General features: G+C 44.8%; 1 protein-coding gene across 3 annotated transcripts in view; it reads left to right on the top strand.

Moving 5' to 3' along the window:
• Positions 1-19,259, top strand: part of RAB30 (RAB30, member RAS oncogene family) — a 48,988-nt gene extending 29,729 nt beyond the window's left edge. For all 3 annotated transcript variants that reach the window (XM_064719425.1, XM_064719443.1, XM_064719435.1), the window contains 4 exons: positions 2,065-2,165; positions 3,502-3,585; positions 8,271-8,454; positions 10,721-19,259. In XM_064719425.1, the coding sequence (XP_064575495.1) occupies positions 2,073-2,165; positions 3,502-3,585; positions 8,271-8,454; positions 10,721-10,971 (612 nt within the window). In that variant the 5' untranslated portion in view covers positions 2,065-2,072 and the 3' untranslated portion in view covers positions 10,972-19,259. The remainder of the gene's footprint in view (positions 1-2,064; positions 2,166-3,501; positions 3,586-8,270; positions 8,455-10,720) is intronic.
• Positions 19,260-19,481: the final 222 nt, after the last annotated feature.

Genomic DNA, 19,481 nt, shown 5'->3' with positions numbered 1-19,481 from the left:
AGAACCCCAGAACATAAAAAGGGGCACATTTTTTTGGGCTGTTTTTTAAGGTCCTGCTCTTTCACTCTACTGAGAGAGGAAGGATCTGCAAGGACTTGTGTGTTGGAGCAAGGTGAAGTCAGAGCATCCTCAGGACAGCTCCAGCTGCTGCTGTTTGGTGGCACTGTGCTGCACTGTGTCCCTGACCCGGGCGAAGTGACACGTCTGCGCAGTGACTCAGCTGTGTTCCTACTAACCATCTGCTGATGTGATGCAGCTCATTAGTCACTAATTGGTGTGGTTACCCTTTTTTTAGGCTGTTGGAAAGGCCAAGGGCCACATAGATGTGAAGCAGCTGAGTCAGTCTTCTACCTCTTTTGCCCTCAGGTCCAGCAGACCCTTGGTGGTGGTTGGAGAGCTGTTTCAATGTTCTCTGCCAGGCAGAAACAGACTGTCTCAGCTTTATCTTGTGCTCTCTGATTGTCTGACTATAAGGCTCTCACAGCTGTTTGGTGGCACTGGAGTCTGTAGCTGGTGCCTTCTGGTGTGTGTCACAGTGAACCCTCCAAAGGAAGGACCTTTGGAGCCAGTGGGAGACAGCACCCTGACTTTGGACGGAGCATGAGAAGCTGGTTTCTCCCAGCCTGCATTTCCTCCCTTTGTCAGCTCTGTAAAAATCCCCTAAGCAATCTGGGGATTTACTGAGGATAGCACTTCTGTAATTCATTTTCCCACCCATTCCCCACCCATCTGCTCCATACTCCTGCTACACCTCCCATCCTTGACTGCATCACCTCATTCTTTACCTAATCTGTAGGTACTGGTGGGTTAGGTACTGATGTTTTGCCTTACATGGTATCTGAGCTGATGGTGTGTAAATCTGTCTATTTTCTGATATCTTGAGGGCAGGTCTTTGATGCTGTAATATCTAGATCCTCCTGGACATAGCTGGAATTGGACACTGTCCTTTGCTTTCTTGTCTCTGGGGTTTTCTCTCTGCCTAAAATCTCCACCTGAATCTCTTCTGGCTGTTGTTGCTTTCCTGGGAGGTTAGACCCCTTTTCTGGGCCCTGTGGTGGCATCCTTGGGAGCCCTGGAGATGGAGGTGTGGATGCTTATCCCTCACGACTTGCTCAGCTGCAGCAAATGCATTTGTCAGCAGCTCAGCTCTGCATTTCTCCCTTTGGTCCTTCCCATGCTGTGAGTGGTGTAGGAAGCCACGTGGATCTTCCCCCATGCAGGCAACCTTGCCTATCTCCTGTGACACTGCTGAAATATCAGTCTCTGCATCCTGCCAAGGAGCTTGGATTTGGGGCATGGAGTGTGCTGGATAATTCCTCAGCGCCTCTCTGTTCAAATTGCTCAAGTTGCTTCCCACTTGAGCAATCTCAAGATTGCTCACAAAACTAAAGAAAATTATCAGAGTAGTAATATTCCTAATGGCATCTATTATTTATTTTCTTCTAAAAACCTCTCGTACTTCAGCTAAGTTGTTACCCCACTTTTCACTACACTTTTAAGACATGAGCTCTTTCTGTTTTTAAGGCAAGCAACACTGCTCTTGTTTTAAAATGAAGTCCCTTACCTGTTCTGCCCTCATGTGTGCCCAAGCCCTTTCTCTGTGTGCACCCAGTGTGCTCCTGGAGGTGCTCATGGTGGGATTTGAGATATTTCCCTCACAGGAGTCAGTTACATGATCCCCTCAGACAATGTGATGAAGTCCATGCTGTCCTTTGCGGCTGGTGTAGTTAAAAGCAAAACAAACATTTGAGAACATCTAGGAATCAGTGTCTCAGGTTTGGGGAGCACTGCTTGGAAAGCTGAAACCAGCATCCCTAACTTGTGGACAGCCAGGTGAGACCATATGAGAACCAGAATGGGGCCAAGGTTTCACAGCAGCTGACTCTGACTACGTGGATGCCCCGGCTCAGAGTGAAATGTGCTCTTCTCCCTTATCATGGATCCATGTGCGTGCCAAGAGACCTTTGTTCTGAATATTTGGAGTAATAAAGTTCAGCTGGGATAAAAGGGCATGTCCCCACTGACTTGGTTCACACAGTGTTGTGCTCTCTGTCTCTCTTGCAGCTGCGTAAATGAGTATGGAAGATTATGATTTCCTCTTCAAAATTGTTTTAATCGGCAACGCCGGCGTGGGGAAGACCTGCTTAGTCCGTCGCTTCACTCAGGTAAGGCTGGCTCCCTCTTGGATTGTGGAATGCTGGGGTGGGGACAGCACTGGCATGGGAGCATTGAGCCTGCAGCTCTGCACTGAGGGCTCTGCCAGCATTGCAGCTCCAAAGCATTTTGTTGCTCACACCCTTGGTGCATGCATCACGTACAGTGGCATACTGGCACAGGCAGTGCATCTGTATCCGATGCTGCACATGGCCCTCCTCTGGGATTTGTGTTGGAGAAACCTCATTCCTCTCTGAAGGTGGAAAGTCCCCTCTGAAAGCCACTGGGACAGCTCCTCCTGTTTTGGTGGTGTTCTGGACCAGTTAGAAAACCAACACGTTTCCTGGTCTCCTCCCCAGCCATTGCCGTACAAAGTGCTCCCTGTTATTTATCATTATTAAAGAAATAATCTGAGTCCTGAGCTGGCAGTCCAGTGTCCTTTTTTGTGGCAGAAAGCCTCTGTGATGCAGGGCAAGGCAAGACTTTGCATGATGCATAATAAAGCACAAGTTGTGGGGTTTTGGACTCTCCACCAGGAATTGTCAGCAATTTTACCCTTCACTGTTAATTTTAGTTCTGAAGCTGTAGTGATTTTAGATGCTCTCCAAAAACATGTGGCAGCCAGTGGCAATAAAGCTAGTCATACCCAAAAGGTTTACAGCAAAAATCTTTGGCAACTTCTGCTGCTTGTTCTTTGGCAGCACAGCTGCTGCAGGGGATGGACGTGCCCCAAAATCAACACAATTTGGTAGACCAGAAATCAAAAGGCTCTCATTTGGTTTGCTGCTACTCCTTTCTGATGATGCTGCAATCAAAACCACCAGTATTGTGCTGTCCCTTGCCATTGCTGTGGCACTGGTGATGGCTGGCAGTGCTGTGCTTTGCTCCTGAAATGTGACCCCATTGTTGAGAGCTGCCAGAAATGCCTGTTGGTGCCACAGGGTGCTGTGGGGGGAAAAAGGAAGGCATGAGGTTGCAAATGCATCTCATCCCACACAGATGTTCACACATCTTTCAATGCATTGGGAAGTAGGGTGGAAGGTCCTCACACTTCCCCTGCTCCTTCCAACTGTACAGAAGGGCTTTCCTCCTCTCTTTTTTCCTCCTTTTCTTTTCCTGTGCTCCTACTTCTGAAGTTGATGACTTGCTGCGTAATTAAGGATGTATAAGGCAGAGAAAACACAGTTTGAATTGTGGTAACCTTCATGCTGGGGAAATGTCACGCTCCAAATGTGATGGGCATGTCATGGGGGTTTTGAAGATGGAAAAGGGTGAGGTGAGGATTGGCACCTAGTGAGACTTTTATCTTGTAGAAATAAGTTTAATCAAACTCTTGTTTTCTTCCAGGGGCTTTTCCCACCAGGGCAAGGAGCCACGATTGGGGTTGACTTTATGATTAAAACTGTGGAGATAAACGGTGAAAAAGTAAAGGTAGGAGCCTGATGATTTAAGATGTAAATTCATGTGGCTGTACCATAGCTGAGGTTTCTTTCTTGCTGCTGCCCTTCCTCTGCTTCAAGACACTCAGGGAAGGTCAGGGCTGTCTGGCAAGGCTTGGGCAATGCAGGGTCTAACAATCTGTGTGCTCCTCTCCACCATTACTGTCAGGATTGTAAAAGTGAACCTGCTGGAGGGGAGAAATGGAACAGGGAGACCTTGCAAAACTGCTGTCCTTGCTTAGGAGACAGTGAGGTCATGCCTAGCTTGAGGAAGCCCAAGAAGGCATTTCAGTGCAGCCTCTGCTCGCTGGGTTTCTGACAAGCAGAAATTCCCACTGGGATGTGCTTGAGGAAATTCTCCTGTGAGCTCCCAAGATGGCCATTGGGGAGAACAGACATCTGGACTTCTGTGGTTCTGCACATCAAGGGCTCATCTTCCACTTCTGCCAAGTTATGGATTAGGGAGAAGCAGAGCCAATCACAGTACTTGTGTTGCAGCAGACAGGTTGACTGCAAAGGGCAAAGTTCTCCATATTTTTAACTCTTTCACCCTCTAAAATAGCATGGAAGCCACTTCTGGGAAACTGTCCTTGTCCTGAGCTGACTCCCAAACTGAGCCTGAGCATCACTTGGCAGAGATCTACTTTGCCTGGGCCAAAACACACAAAGCATGGGATTGGAGACCCATCTCATGCTTTAATGGGGTCCATGGTTGGGTTCCAGAGCCCAGAAAGGTTGGCTGCTACCACTTTGTTCACTAGTAGAGGTTTCACTTGAGCTGCTGTGGTATTTGAGATAAGAAAAAAGTAGTTGTTTGAGCTTCTAAGGTCAAGATGTCCATGGTCCCTGAGCTGCTCCGGGATTTACTCTGCCTGCAGGAAATTCAGGGGCATCAAAGTGAAAACCAGAGGTTAGTGGCACCAGTGTGACAGTGGCTGGGTGACACTGAGATCTGTTTTTAAGCTTGTGTAAGTGATGGCATGGAACCAGTGGACTTGGGCAGATTTTCAGCCCTGGGGTTTTTTTTAACCTATACCACAGCACCACAGAGGGGTTTAAGAAGAAAATGGGGTGCTCTGTTGCTAAGTTTAGGACATATTTTGAGAGCTGTGGTAAGGAGGTTTGAGGTAAGGAGGCATAGGGAGCTTACAAACCCATGGATAGTGGTGGTGCTTCTCAGGAGACCTTCCCACCTGAGCAGGTTAAGGACAAGGGGTGGAAAATCCTTCACCTGATCAAGACCAAGTTTATGCTAACATGTGGCTGTGCAAGTGGGCCAGAGCAGCAGCAGAGAAGCAGAGAGCATCATGTGTAGCCCAGGTGGTGCTGGTGCTCAGCTTGCTGCTTGTGATGCTCATTAGCAGGGCTGGCCAGGACATGAGTGCTGCTTGTCCCAAGCTTCTCAGACAGCAGAGATGTTTCTCTCAGCCAAAAGCAGCTCCAGTGAAGCAACTCAGAGGCTCTGAGCTGGTAAAGGGTGTGATCACTGTACTGGAGGTGGAATTTTTTCTGTCTTGTATACATAGTTTAAATCAGTGGCCTCAAGACTGTCCTGGTCATTGGAGGGAGAAAAGCAGCCCTGGGGGACATGAATCCCATTCACTTCAGATACCTCTCCTTTTCAAGCATCTGGTTCTCTGTCAAATTCTGCTGGAGCTTTAGAACATCACTTGTATGTGAGCTCTGGATTTGTACTGGTGAACTTAGCCTCAGGATTTTTCAGTGTTTGAAGTGTTGCTCCTGTCACATAATCCTGTTTTAAGACTAATTTGGACTGAAGGTGCAAAGTTCTTAAGAGAATATTGGAAGCAGTTGTGCCAGTATGAGCTGTCTCGGGGCGAGGATGGTTCAGGGGAGCTCTACAAGCTAAATGAAAAGTCTCTGCTCCCCTGCAAATGCCTGATGAATGCACAAGTGTCCTCTCTGCATCACCTTGGGCAGGACTGTGTGTCACAGGGCCTTAGCCAGTGCTAGCTGGGGTATCTGCTGTATTTCACATGGCCAATACTGGTGTCTAAGGTCCCTGTCCTGCCCCCACCAGTGCAGTAAGTTGGAATTGCTGGAGCTGTTTCAGGGACCAAGCCTTGGTGGGAGCTCAGTGTGACACATTTGGGCTTTGGAATGAGCCCTCTGGCGTCTGGAAGGCAAACAGATTTCCTTCAGTGGTCTTGTAGCTGAAACTTCTTGAGTAAGCAGCGCTTGTGAGAATGAACATTTAATGAGAGAGGAAAGCAGGAATGAGTCAGAGAACAGAGCTGCTCTGGCTGTTAGCCATTTAGCAGTGTCCAAGCCTTGACTCTGTTGCCTCTGTGCTGGGCAGCCTCACTGCATGTCTGCTGGGATCCAGAATGAGGGAGCAGAGCTGTTTACCAAAAGAGTTTTGAGACTTGAAAATAAATTATGGATTTCTGGGGAAAAATACTTTCCAGCTTTCAAAATAGCTTTATAAAGTCAGTGGAGAGGGACTCGCTAGTATGAAAGCTGTGTGTAAGCTTTTCCAGATATGAGCAGCTACCAAAGCTCACTGCCCAGTGAGCTGGGAGAGCACTGTGCAGTTGTGGGGGGATTTTGATCTGCCTGGCTTCTTCCAGCAAACTCCAAAAATACGTGCAGCACTTGTAGCAAGAGAGCCCACAGATTGAAGCAAAGCAGGTAGCACTTACCATGCTGGTCAAAGCTAAGCATCCTCAGTGCTGTGAGCAGAGGGCTGTGCTGTCTGGGCTTGGTGGAAAGCTAAATGTGTGTGCAGATGTTGGGAGGGCAGGAAGCATCAGCTGACACCAAGAAAATAAACATGTTTTCTGCAGGCTGAGTCAGACATTGTCCTTTGGTTTTTCTGGGGGGAAAAAATTGTACAAATAAAATAGTTGCTTTGAAATATTTTATTTGACAGAAATGACCAGTGAGGGAAAGTGTGAGACTTAAACTCTTCCTGCACCCAAAATTTATCAGTGGCTGTAAGACTGGGGGCTCTTCCCTGCCTTCTGCACCCAGCTCACAGGTAGACTCATGTCTGCTCTCCCCAGATCCCACAATCTCTTCTGCTTTCAGTGTTCATTAGATTAAAGCAGTGAAAGAACATATTCACATCAAGTTTTTATCAATTTAGAGATCTTCTCAATAAAGGCAGAATATATATAAGCTGGAGTTAGCCAGCAGACAGTGATGAAAACAGAAATGTTTTTCCTGGGAAACAGCTGAATAACAACAGAATTACCTGTATCTTTCCATCTGCCAGAGTTTGGAGGCTGGTTTGTTTTAACAAGGACTCATTCATTATCTGGTTTTCATGTGCAAGTAATTTCACTTATAGTTTTGTGTGGTACTTTACAGATACCAGGTTCAGCCATTTAAGTACGACTATGCCTAGAGATAAAAGCATAAAGGTGCCCAGGAGCTGTCAGCCAGCCACCATTACTTTCTCTGCAAAAAAGTGTTGGTTTGGGTTTTTTTTTTTTTCCAAAATTATACCCCACATCTAAAAGCTGCTACTGGGAGCTCTCATTTCAAACTAACATATTTATGATGGCATAGCTCAGCTTTGGAACTGGGCAAGAATAAGGTTTTCTCTATACAGGCTGCTGAATATATGGAAAAAATCTCAAATACTTTACCTTTTTCTTCCCAAAATACACAGGATTTTGGCTGGAAATCATCCCTCCACATATTTAATTCCAGGGAGAGATATTTAAAAAAATAAAAGCTGAAGCAGAGAAATATTCTTTTATCTTGAAATTATGTTAATCATAGATGTTTTTCTTAGACTTCCTTTTTGAAGAATTGAGGTTTTGATGACCCACTAAAAACTATCAGATGGTCAAATTATAAAATCAGTGTAAGTGTAGTTTCTATTGGGAAATGCAGACTTTGTGGATTCAGAGGGTTTGGCAAACATGAGTTCTTTGGTGGTGAGACACAGGAACAGGCTGTCCAGAGAAACTCTGGATGCCCCATCTATGGAAGTGTTCAAGGCCAGGCTGAACAGGGCTTTGAGCAACCTGGTCTGATGGAAGGTGTCCCTGCCCATGGCAGGGGGGTTGGAGCTAGGTTGTCCCTTCCAACTCAAACCATTTTGGGATTCTGTGATGTAGCCAGTTCTGCATGTTGGGAAGGCAAACAGTGAGCAGCTGGATGAGATGGCTGAAGCTGTATAGAGGAAATGTGTTCCAAACTTTAGATAAGCTTTCAGCTGAGCTTCTTGTTCAATCCTGGACTTTTCACCCACCACTACATTGTCTCTGGGTAACTGCAAGCAGCTCCATGAGCTAGAGGAGAGACATTCTTATTCCTCCTTGGGAATGGAAGCTACTGTTGTTAAACTTCAGGGGTGGGAGAAGTTACTGTCTCCCTCTAGCCCCTCCAGGCCGGCAGCTCTGCCCACTGCAGAGGGAGATGCTGGAAGTTGCATGGAAGCCGACAGACCCACGGCTTCCAGGGCCGCTGGCCGCAGTGCCAGCTGACTTTGTGCCTTGCATTTCAATCCACAAGTGCAGGAACACAAACAAACAATGCTGGGGGAGGGGAAGCTGAAGGGAGAGGAGCAAAGTGCTTTCCCAGCACTGGTTTTGCCCTGAAGGGGATTTTTTAGGTCAAAATGGTGCCGCTATCAAATAAAAAAATTAAATAACTTTTTTTTTTTTTCTTCCTTTTCCCCACCCTTCCTTGCTGTGGCCAAAGCTGCAGATCTGGGACACGGCGGGCCAGGAGCGGTTCCGGTCCATCACGCAGAGCTACTACCGCAGCGCCAACGCACTGATCCTGACCTACGACATCACCTGCGAGGAGTCCTTCCGCTGCCTGCCCGAGTGGCTGCGCGAGATCGAGCAGTACGCCAGCAACAAGGTCATCACCGTGCTCGTGGGTAAGCCCTCGCCGCCCAGGGCTGCCTCTGCAGCCTGGGCTCCACCATTCCCGCTGCACATGGGGTGCTCCGAGGGGTGTTCAGGTGCCACCCCGCCAAGGGTGGTCCTGGTTGGGGTCTAAGGCTGTTGTGTGAAGAGAAGGATGCTTCCCACCATAGGGACTGAAGTGTAGGTGGTGCAGCTACCGCTGAGCTAAGGATGGAGCAGTTCCCCTTGTGACTCCAAGCCCAGATCTCCACAAATAAGTGAGGACCTGCTCGAGCTGGTGATGTGTAAGATCGCATAGAAAAGAGGGTGTTCCCTTCTTGCAGGGGACTTGTATACCCGAGGGAATGGGGGCAGGGGAAGAGGACCTCAGTGGTATCCTATTGAATATAGGATACCTTAATGTATTCAGTAGGATACCTTAATGGTATCCTATATTCAATAGGATACCATTGAGGAGGGGCAAGGGGAGGGGTAACCAGGGGCCAGACCTCCAGGGAGTGTAGCAGAGGGGTGGATGAGGGAGAGACCATGTGATGGGAGAAGGGAAATAACAGTCTACATGACATAACATACTCAGTGCAAATTTCGAATGGCCCAATGCTAAACAACTAAATGAACTATTTAGTGCATTGCAACAGTGATGCTGTGCTCCTTAGGTGTGGGACAACCAGTCCTGTCTCAAGTGGTCAGGATCTGGGAACATGGCATCAGGACATGGTGGTTTTGTGGGTGACAGCATTCATAGGTGGGGCAGTGCTGCTGCAAAACTGGATGTTCTTGCGTGGATTTTAGGGAGACTAAAAATAAACAACGGAATGTTATATTAATCTGTAGAGCTTCAACTCAAGGCAAACAGACCTCAGGCCATCTGTCTGCTACAGGCAAGGGGAAGGTTATTTTGCCTACCAGTGCTTTTCCATGCTCTGCTTGCAGCATCTGATAGTTGGGACTTGGCTTTTAAAGGTCCAAGAATATATAAAGAACAGTGGAAAAATAACTTGGGGAAAGCTAAGAAGTTTCATGCTACAGTGTCACCTTTAATAGTTTGCTATTTAAATGAAAAAATCTAGGTCATTGTAAGAGGTGTCTAAAAATGTATTTTAAAGGAAAAAAAAAATCTTTGAGTTTAACATGCCCCAGTGCTACTTCAAGTGAGCTATGGGGTTTATAGAGCTTCCATACAAGAAACTCATACTCCATGAGTATGGCCTGGGTACAAATGGTGCAGAAATAATTAATAAATGACTAATAAATGTACATTCATTTTTTTCAGTGAACATTAAGTTAATTGATAGCATCTACAGCACAGCATATAAATCATATTGTAGTCATAACACACCCTTTGACGATGGTGACACCCATAAATCACTTGTGTTGAGTAATAATCTGTTCAGAAGGGTAACTTCAGTGCAGGTAGTGGATCCAAGACACTGCTGTATTGGGAAAGGAGATCTAGGAGGGGAAGGCAATGAGAGAAGGCTTGCTGGTGGAAACACCACCTCTTCCTCCTTTGATCTCTCACAAAATTGCTGGTAGGAGTGGGGCCAGGAGAGGTTTCCTCCTGAGCCTGGTGAGTCTGTGGACAGAGCAGTCTGTTATTGCAGGACCTGGTCTGTTACCATTGTTGTAAGATTGGTTTACGGCAGAAACATCATGTTTGAAGTTAAGTGGCCAGAAATAGTGTATAATCATATCAGATGCTGCTTGAGGCTTTAATCAACTCTCTGCCAGACAGATCCCTCTGAACCGAAGGGTTGGTTTCTCACCCCACCTCACTCTGCAAGTGCCCCACAAGCCCATCCCTCTTCCAGCCTCCACAGCTGAGTCCTATACTGGAATACCGAAATGGGGAACCTTTCTTCCATACCAGGCTTTTTAAAAGCTTCTAACAACATGATGAATATCACATTTAGTGTCTCCTATGCTATAATTGACATTTTAAGTGCTCCTCAGAGCTAGCACAGGAGAATTTTCAATAGATGTTAGCATGGAAATCCTTTTATGTTGGTTGATAGCAGCAAACAGATGCACTGGTGCTAAATTAAAGCATACTGGCTTGGATGTTTACAGGGCATATTTCATTACATGAGCTGATATTAAATGGACTTGAGTGTTTCAGGGAACCCATTATTTGGAGGGGAGAGCAAGCACTAGGAGTTACATATCCAAGCTACTGTCCATACGTACAACAAACCAAACTCTTATTTATCCTTCATAGTCCTCAGTTTCTCTTGGTTTTGAAATTAATTCCTTTTCTAAAATATTTTATCAATGCAGGTAATAAGATTGATTTAGCTGATAAGAGGGAAGTCTCCCAGCAGAGAGCTGCAGAGTTTTCTGAAGCACAGGACATGTACTATCTGGAAACGTCAGCGAAAGAATCGGATAATGTGGAGAAACTCTTCCTGGACTTGGCCTGCCGGCTGATCAGCGAGGCACGACAGAACACCCTTGTGAACAATGTCTCATCCCCCTTACCAGGAGAGGGGAAAAGCATCAGCTACTTGACTTGCTGTAATTTTAATTAAAGAGCTGGCATGTGATTGCCCCTTCTGCCATGGGCCAAGTGGATTTTTTTTTCCTATGCTGGGATTTATCTACTTGAAGGAGTTCCTGCCAATCAGACCCATTGGCTTGCTCAGAGTCAGGTTACAGTCCTGGAAGCATGGCAGGCTGATGGTTCCAGCTGCATGGCAATGTAGCAGAATACACAACAGGGTTTAAATTTCATTTTTCTTGCAGTCTGTGGAGCAGATCAGAAAAGGAAGAGTTGCACAAGTGCTTTGTGTAACGCAGAACATGAGCTGTTTTGTTTCCTTCTGTGCGAGAGTAGACCAGCCTTTCTTGAAGATACTGAAGAGATCAAAATCTCTCTCACAGAACAATGTGTTTGACCCTTTTTAAAGTGAAACAAAATAAGAAGAAACGCAACAATGAGCACTGACTTTGGACTACCCTGGTAATCTCCTGGGCTGTCAGCGAGCGAGCCCGTAGGATGTGTACATAACGTCTGCCCCTGTGTCTCCATGGAGGACTCTGGTGTTTGAAATAGTGTTATGTCTCTCATCTACAGGCACTTTCATGAACGTGGAATAAACAAAAAAGTTACCTATAGCAGCATTTTCAAGACTGAAGAAGACATGGATACGGCTCAGTCGCTCCCTTTGGTGCTAGCAGTTCAGCAAATATTCCATAGGCCAAATGTAGTCTTACTGCATTACTGTCTTCTGAATGTGTAATGTAGACTGGTTAGGAAAAAACACTAATAAGCACTGTTCATAAAAATTAAAAAAAAAAATCTCATTACCTCTTTTTCTAGGCCTGAACATAGTGGGAAAGGACTGTGTGCTTCTTTGATATCCAACAAAGGATGAAAAGACTTTCCAGAAATAAAAATAAATAAATAAATTAACCATTCCTCCTCTAATTAGTCATGTCCTGATGTAAAAAGTTAGCCTTGGGAAAGATGTTTGGTGGACTTGGCAGAAGTGCACCAGACATGGCCAGAGTCTTGTGGGTGCATGGATGGTGTACAGGGGTTCCAAGGAAGCACGGTCTGAGCTGGCACTCTGCAGTGGTGCAGCTGGAAAACAAAGCCTGGAGATACAGCTCTTGTTGGAAGGCAGGTGTACAGATTTGCAGAGGGTTGGTTTGATGGTCACAGGAAGTAGCAGTGGGTTGCAAGTGCTCCTTCCATGCTGCTCCATCCAGCTCTCACCTTGTGGAACTGCTCTCAAAGGTGCTCTTGGAGGTCTCTGCTTGGTATCCGGGCTCTCTGCTGGGGTAGCTTTTAGGTTCAGGGCTGTAGAGTCATTTTATTTACCTGATGCTTTGCACCCTTAATCCCAAACTCTGGTACGTGTAACTGTTTGGGCAACTTCTTCCTGCAGAAGCTCTGAAGGGGAAGCAGCCTGGAGTTTGGGATGTTACTCCACCCCTAGTGCCATACAATGCATTGCAGTTTTACACCTTGGCATGGAGGCGAAGCCAGGAGACAGTGAATGCGCACATAAACAATTATATTTAGGAATTTGAGTTCAGTTTAGCTATTCTGGATAAATCTCTCCTGATGATTACATGGCTGTGATATGCTGCAATTTAATCAATTTAATATTATTTGGCTTTTACTGAAGACTATAACAGAGCTTTTGTATTGACGTAAAAAGCTGCCAGTAAGTACTTATTGAAAAAATAGCAATTAAAAAAAGGAGGCATTTTGAAATACTTTTTTTGTTTCCTGGGAAGATTTTTTTGGGCTGTATCATGTTGTGCCTTTGATATGTAACAGGAAGTTGACTCTGTGTCGGAGAGAGGGGGATTGGTTTGTCTGTCATAGGGCCATTTTTAATATTTTCTTGTTATTTTTAGGTCATTTTTATGACTAGTGGTAAAAGGAAGATGTAGAAGTTGTGCTATGAAGCTTGTTTGTCATTTAGGTAACATTTAGCAGAGAGCTTCTGTAAGTGTGAGATGCTGGGGGACACGTCATCTGCTGCTCTGCTCTGGTCCATTTCAGCCTCTGCTCATGTTGTAATCCGGAGGATTTGGAAATGTGTGGGACTTGGTGGCTTCTGCTGTACTGGACCATGTGATCTGTGCTGAAGAGCAGTATCTTTTTGCTTGAGCATTCCCCAAATCACCAAATGCAGCTTCATTTGAGCTTGTGAAGAGCACCCAACTCCAAGAGAGCTGATTGTGCCCAGCTCTTAGGTAGTTCTTTAGAGCTGGACTCATAGTGTTCCATCGCTGGTAAAACTCAAGTTAAAAATCAATACCATGTGCATTTAATTTGTAGTAGGTCTTAGTCCCTGAAGCTGAACCTGTCAACATATAATTGATAACAAGTAGGGCAGGGCTCTTTGATCAGCTTAATCAAGGAGGAAGGAGACTGCCCAATAAAACACCCGTGGGTAACTCAGCCTGGTTTGCAAAAAGATCAGAGCTGGGCAGGTACTCTTCATCCCCGCTGAGTAGCACTATAAATGCATTTTAAAGTGCTCCTTGCATCACTTCTGGAGCTGGAACGTGATTGAACAAACTGAGCTGGTCAAATAGCAGAAACTGCTAACTTTATTTTCTTGGATATTTACTTTGTGATTTCTAGAAGCCTAAATCTTCTCCCAGTGCTTTCCTAATCAGTAGGTGACTATTTTGGATACTAGCTGCCTACTAGCAACTTCAAAGCACTGGTTCTTTTTATTGCTAGTGAATCTTTGTGTAAGGACCCCATCTCCAGACTTTTGTGGACCACATCTCCATGTGCTTTTGTGCTGGGGTGGAATGCTGTGGTTGGGCTGATGTTCAAGTCAATGACCTGACTTCTCCAGTCAAATTTGAACTGATTCCTTTCAGTGTTTATTCTGTGTAGACTTAAAAAGTTGAAAGGAAACAATGGTATGTGCAACGCTTTTTACGCAGTCATAAACCAAAGCTGTAGTTTGAGACTCACCCCTCTCTCTGCTGTTTGCAGACATGCCTCTTGTTGAAGAAGTGGTGTTTTATTGTAGTAACTCCTTTCCTGCAGTTACTTTTGTACACCTCTGAATATCTCTGTAGTGCATACAGCCAAACCTTCCTTGTAGCACTGAGGGCTTATCTTCTCATCTGCAGTCTGATCCACTGCTGAAGGCTTCCCAACTGGAAGAGGAACTTTATCAACTGCAGAATCTTGAAAAATAAAAAAATCCCAATTATGTGATGACCAGCTCTCCAACTAAACACCTTGCTAGATTTTTGAGAGAACTGTCAGTAAAAGCCTTGTGATGCTTGCTGGATAAAGTATCCAAAACCCATGCAGAATTGATATAATGGGGCCAAATTTGACTGGGAATGTTCTCTGCTAGGAGGAGCCAAACTTTTAGTGTGGTTGCTGGATTTGAATGTGTTTTGAGGGTGATATATTCACAGCCATGGACTTCCTTATTTCTGGCTGAATGTTAATTTTTGTAGTAGTCCTGTAATGAGACCCTGTCGTGACATTTTTCGCACAATGATTATGTCCAAGCAGGAGCCAATGCTGGATGATCAACAGCTGTTTGCTTAATCTAGCAAGCCTGTTAGCAGAGATTAACAGAAGCATCTCTGAAAACCGGATGGCCTAAACTCTGATTTCCAGTGGGAGCCGCTGATTCAGTCAAGCTGATCTTGAGTAAACCACCAAACATTCAGTGCCCCAGATCGCTGGGTGTGAAGTATTTGCTGTGAAGTTTTGCATTGGGTGTTGACACAGAGTTTGCTGAGACAAGCCATGACTCCCTTCTGTCCATATTTGCATTCCCCCATGAAAATGCTAGGGGACAAAAGCCCAAATTAAAAAACAAACCCTTCAGGTCAAAGAAATAAAATGGGAAAAGTGAAATTATGAGCTCTGTAAAGAAAGGGGATGTTGGATGCCTCTTCCTACCTCAAACCCTGAAGTCTTGATTTGACCTGCAGGTAATAGCATGCAGTCAGAAACTTGTGCTGAATGCTAAATGGCTCTATGATCATTATTTAATGAAAACCAGACATGACAAATTATCAGGCCAGATACTTTGTTCTTTGCTGTAGAACACATGGAACACCCCCTAAAATCTGTCAGCTTGCTGGTGCTGTTTGTGTTTTTTTGGAGATGGCTGTGTTGGTAACAGTTGGCTCCTGCTAGTCTAGGCTGAGCAGTTAATGGCTATCGAATTCCTGCAGCATCAGTAATGCCAGCAGCAGACTGGGGCTGACCCAGGAGACAGTGATTTGAAAAGAGGGAAAGTCGAAGTTAGTGATGCAGAAGCACGGTGGGTGCACACATGAGGGACAAGAGGCTTTCCAGAGCTTTTGCTGACAAGGGATGCAATTAGTTAGAGCCAAATCCACTGGGTTCTGCCTTGTTTGTTATCCCTAAGGGCTGCTGTTTGTTCAGCTGCTTTTCCACTTGTCTTCTCTTTTCAGTATGAAGGACTGTCTGTAAATCAGTCTGAAATGTTGAGCTGGCATGATTCCTGCAGTCAGAGACTGAATTCAATTGGAAAATAGGTAAAGTTCTCCAGCTATTGGAACAGGCTGAGCAAACATGTAGGATACACTGCTCTTTGGGAGCCTGGGGTGCCATCAGGGTCAGATGTGGCTGGAGACACTGTCACAGAAACCCTCTCCTGGCTGTGGGGCAGAAATGAATGCTGTAGCCATTTCTGCAATGGAAAGATGATTCTCTGGAGTAGAAAATGCAAGTAAAAGAGATGGCTCCATGTGCTCATTTCTCCATCCCATCCTTTTTTAAAATTATATCTATGGATTCAATGAAAGCTCTGGGCTTTCATAAAGGTTTCCTTTGAAACTTAGTCTGAAATTCTGCATTGCTCTACTTCTAGTGTCAAAGCACCAAATATCCTTATGTGATTGGCTCCTACCAACTCTACCAACAAAGTCTTTTTTTGAATTAATTCAGTTAGAAAAAGGTGTTTCTAGAGGATATTTTGGGAATTCCCAGTGAGCAAGTATGGAAACTTTCCATCCTTTTTAAAATATCTCTGTACATAAGGGCTCACCAGAATACCCTCTGGAGCCAAAGGAAATGTTCTAATCCATTCTAGTAGTGAAAATCCTGTTAAATCAACATCTTTTCTTCCTCTTTTTATAAATTTTGTCATCTCAGCCAATTTTGGGTTTGACCTCACCCTTTTTCCTTGCATCAATGCTATCCTCTTGTTGCTGTGGGTAATAATTGTTGTAGCTGCTGTTCAAGGATCATCATTTGGAAGGACAGTCTTGCCTTATGATGATGAATGGTGGGGAAACAATAGCTTGATTTCTTATAAGCATGCAGTGCATCCTAAGCAGAGCAGCCTCAACTGGAACTGGTGATGTCTTTGAAATGCAATCATCCACTTGAGCAGTAGCTAAATGTACCATAAATGTTACTGACCCCACATCTGCCTCAGCTGAGCATTTGTCTTGGCTGGGAAAGCAGACAGCAGGGTAGTCATGCTGACCATGATGCAGGGCTCCCAAACAGCAGCTGCCTTGCTCTGACTTACCCTTCTAATCACCACCTCACTCACCTGACCCAAAGTTGCTTTTGCTGTACTGCGCCATACCCAGCTGGGATGGATCACCAGCTGTTGTCACTCACAGACCCCATCACAACCTTTCCCCTCATGTGAACGAGCTGTAATTTAAACCAGAAGTAAAAGCTGTGCCATGTGAGTTACAGGTGTGTGTTTCTTTCTCAGTGGGAGCCACATATTCAGAAAAAAGCCTAATTTCTAAAGCTTGCTCCTTTGAATACACTTAATGGGATAACTGGGGAAAGGTAACGCAGAGCAGAAAATGAGGTGGCAATGAGTGTAATTCAGGCTGTAAATGTTGTCAGTGAAAAATTAGACTGGTTTTAAGAGCACAGCCGGGATCAACAGCTCAGCTTCTCTGTCTGGATGAACATGAACGGGAGCTGGGTTTACAAGACTCAGAGATTGTCTCTGTTTTCACGCTGATAACTTGCAATTAGGACTTGGTGGATGTGACCACAGTTTTTGAACAAGTTATCCTTTTCCAGTAAGCTCAGAAAATAATTTTACCTCTGGTTAGTGCTACAGTATTACTCAAAAACAGATGCCAGTTTTACATTTGCACCTTTGCTTTTTCCATTTATGCTTATCTTAGGATAACATTCTCAAGGACGTGCATGCTCATGAGTACACAGTGGTGGTGTCCCTGGTGAGCATTTCCTGAATGCCTGGTCCTCAGGCAAAAAATGACATGGCCAAAACCTGTGCCAGTCATGGTTTTAGCTGTGCACAGTTCCCTTGGGCAGAGGTGATGTTAAAAGTATTCTTATGCTTTCATGGACAGCAGTCAAGGGCTCTGGAGTGTCTGGTGTCACATGAATGCAAACCTCGGCACTTCCCAAATCTTGATTCCTCTAGCACCCTTCATCAATGAATCTGCTCTTCTCTAGTTACTGCACATGCCTCAAGCACTGTGGAGGGATGATCTGATGGCACAAAACACTAGATCTGACTCCTGCTTTACTTAGAAAGAAGAGCAGCAGAGACTCATTTTCTGTGCCACCTCGAGCTTCTTACTATGGACATAAAGTTAATAACTCAATAAGCCCCTTCCAGCCAGGACACCATGTAGGGAATACTTCCCTTCTTACAGGGCCAATAAAGGAGATTCAGACATTCAGAATTTATGGGAGTTTGGTGCAAATGAGTTGCTCTCTGGTGAGTAGGTGGGTGCTGCTCTCCATCCAGTCAGACCTGGGGTGGTGTGGAGGAGGAGCTGTCCCTGGGGAGGGGGAGTGCTGGGAATGTCTCTGAGGGCTGGGATTGCATCATTGCCACTGAGCTTTAGTAAATGCAGTGTCCCAGCAGCTGAGTCTTTACAGAAGGGCAAGCAGAGGAGAAGGAATGCCAGTTTCACATTTTAATAGAGGGGGGATTAAATATTTGGCCTATGGTGGGGAGAGCTGCTATGGTTTCAGGCACTGCCATTGCCTCATCTCTTACAGACCTTTGGGGAAGAAAGGGTTAACACTCACCCCCCCACACACAGCCAGCACTGAAGGGGGAAAAACTAACTTCTGAAGCCAACATTTTAGTAGAGAAAAGGCCCTCTAATGAGAGTATGGAGCAAGCCCAGTGCTTGTTACTATGCTGATTGGGAGTGACAAGTATTTCTCTGGATATTAGGGAAGTAGTTTAAAATATGCCATAGTTTTTAGCATAATAAGATGCACTGCAGATATGTCACATCCATTTTATTTTCCACAGCTGTTTACAAAAGGAAAAAAATCCCCAAAACCCTGAGATTGGAGCAGCTGTAGTCATCAGCTGTCAATATGGGACAAGGCTCTTTCTGCTCTTTTATTTCCACTTCACTCTGTTCTGCTGCTCATATTTGGCTGTTCTGTGAATTTGCAGATCATGAGATTTTTTTCAAACTGCTTTTGATCTATACAGAAAGACTCACCCCGTTCTCATTTGAATTCATTAATACTTTGAGTAGGCATTTTAATTTTATGTTTACTGGCTTGTTTCCCTTTGTAATGTTATCTAACTGACAAGTTTGTCATGCTCTGCATTACCTTTAGACTTTTGAATCTAAAACATTTCCTCTTTCCTGAAAGCTATGATAATTTTCAGAGATGCTACAAAGGCATCTTCATTTCCTCAGGAGAAAACCTGAATTACCCTCAGCTTTGATTATTATCAAATCAACATTGAAACACGTAATTTCTTTTACAGCATGAACAAAGTATATTTTACACCATCAACTATAGTTTGAATTGTAGTTAAAAAAATCTGCTTAAGCACTAACAGCAGCATTTTGTTTGTGATTTCCATGCCAGGGAAGTCACAGCATTAAAGGAATTTTCTGTGTTGGAGTTTTCCCCACAAAGGTCTGCTGTCTTTTCCCCAACAATTGTGAATTTAGCACAATGTACAGAATTTTAGCAAGAGCCCTTATTCCTAAACATTTGGCCAGAAGGATGAGGAAAGGATTTGGTTTTTGTTGATCAAGCACAACCATTTCAGTGGAGAAAATGCACTACAGCTGGTCAGACAATTGATCTCCTTGGTGGGGTAGTGTTGTCTTAGGGGAGGGTATAGGTGTTAGCAAATCACCAAACTGTGAATCATTCACTGTCAGAAGCATTTGGCTTGTCTCTTCTTTAAGTTCTTGTGGTCAAGTGTGGTACAGTGGGCTTGAGAAAGGAATGTGTTTTGGATGACCAGGATGATGAATGTATGATGCTTCACATTTATTTGTATTGTCCTTTTTATACTTAGAAATTGCTTACATGTGTATCTGTATGTAAATAAATGTTTAATCCTTTCCACTTGGTGTCTAAAGTGTTGGATTTGTTTGGTTTTTGATTTGGACTCCAGTATTTAAGTTGCCTTAAATACAAAGCATTCAATTGACATGATTTGACATTAGACCAGCAAATGAACGGCTACTGAGGATTTTCTGCTTGGGCTGAGCATACCGAGGCTCTTGCAGCACTGAGACCTCACAAGAAGAGCAGATGTAGAGCTGCTGCCCATGGGAGCAAGGTCCC

The sequence above is a fragment of the Zonotrichia leucophrys genome, chromosome 1 (genome assembly GCF_028769735.1).
Source record: "Zonotrichia leucophrys gambelii isolate GWCS_2022_RI chromosome 1, RI_Zleu_2.0, whole genome shotgun sequence".
Taxonomy (NCBI): domain Eukaryota; kingdom Metazoa; phylum Chordata; class Aves; order Passeriformes; family Passerellidae; genus Zonotrichia; species Zonotrichia leucophrys.
This window is presented reverse-complemented; position numbering and strand designations above follow the sequence as displayed.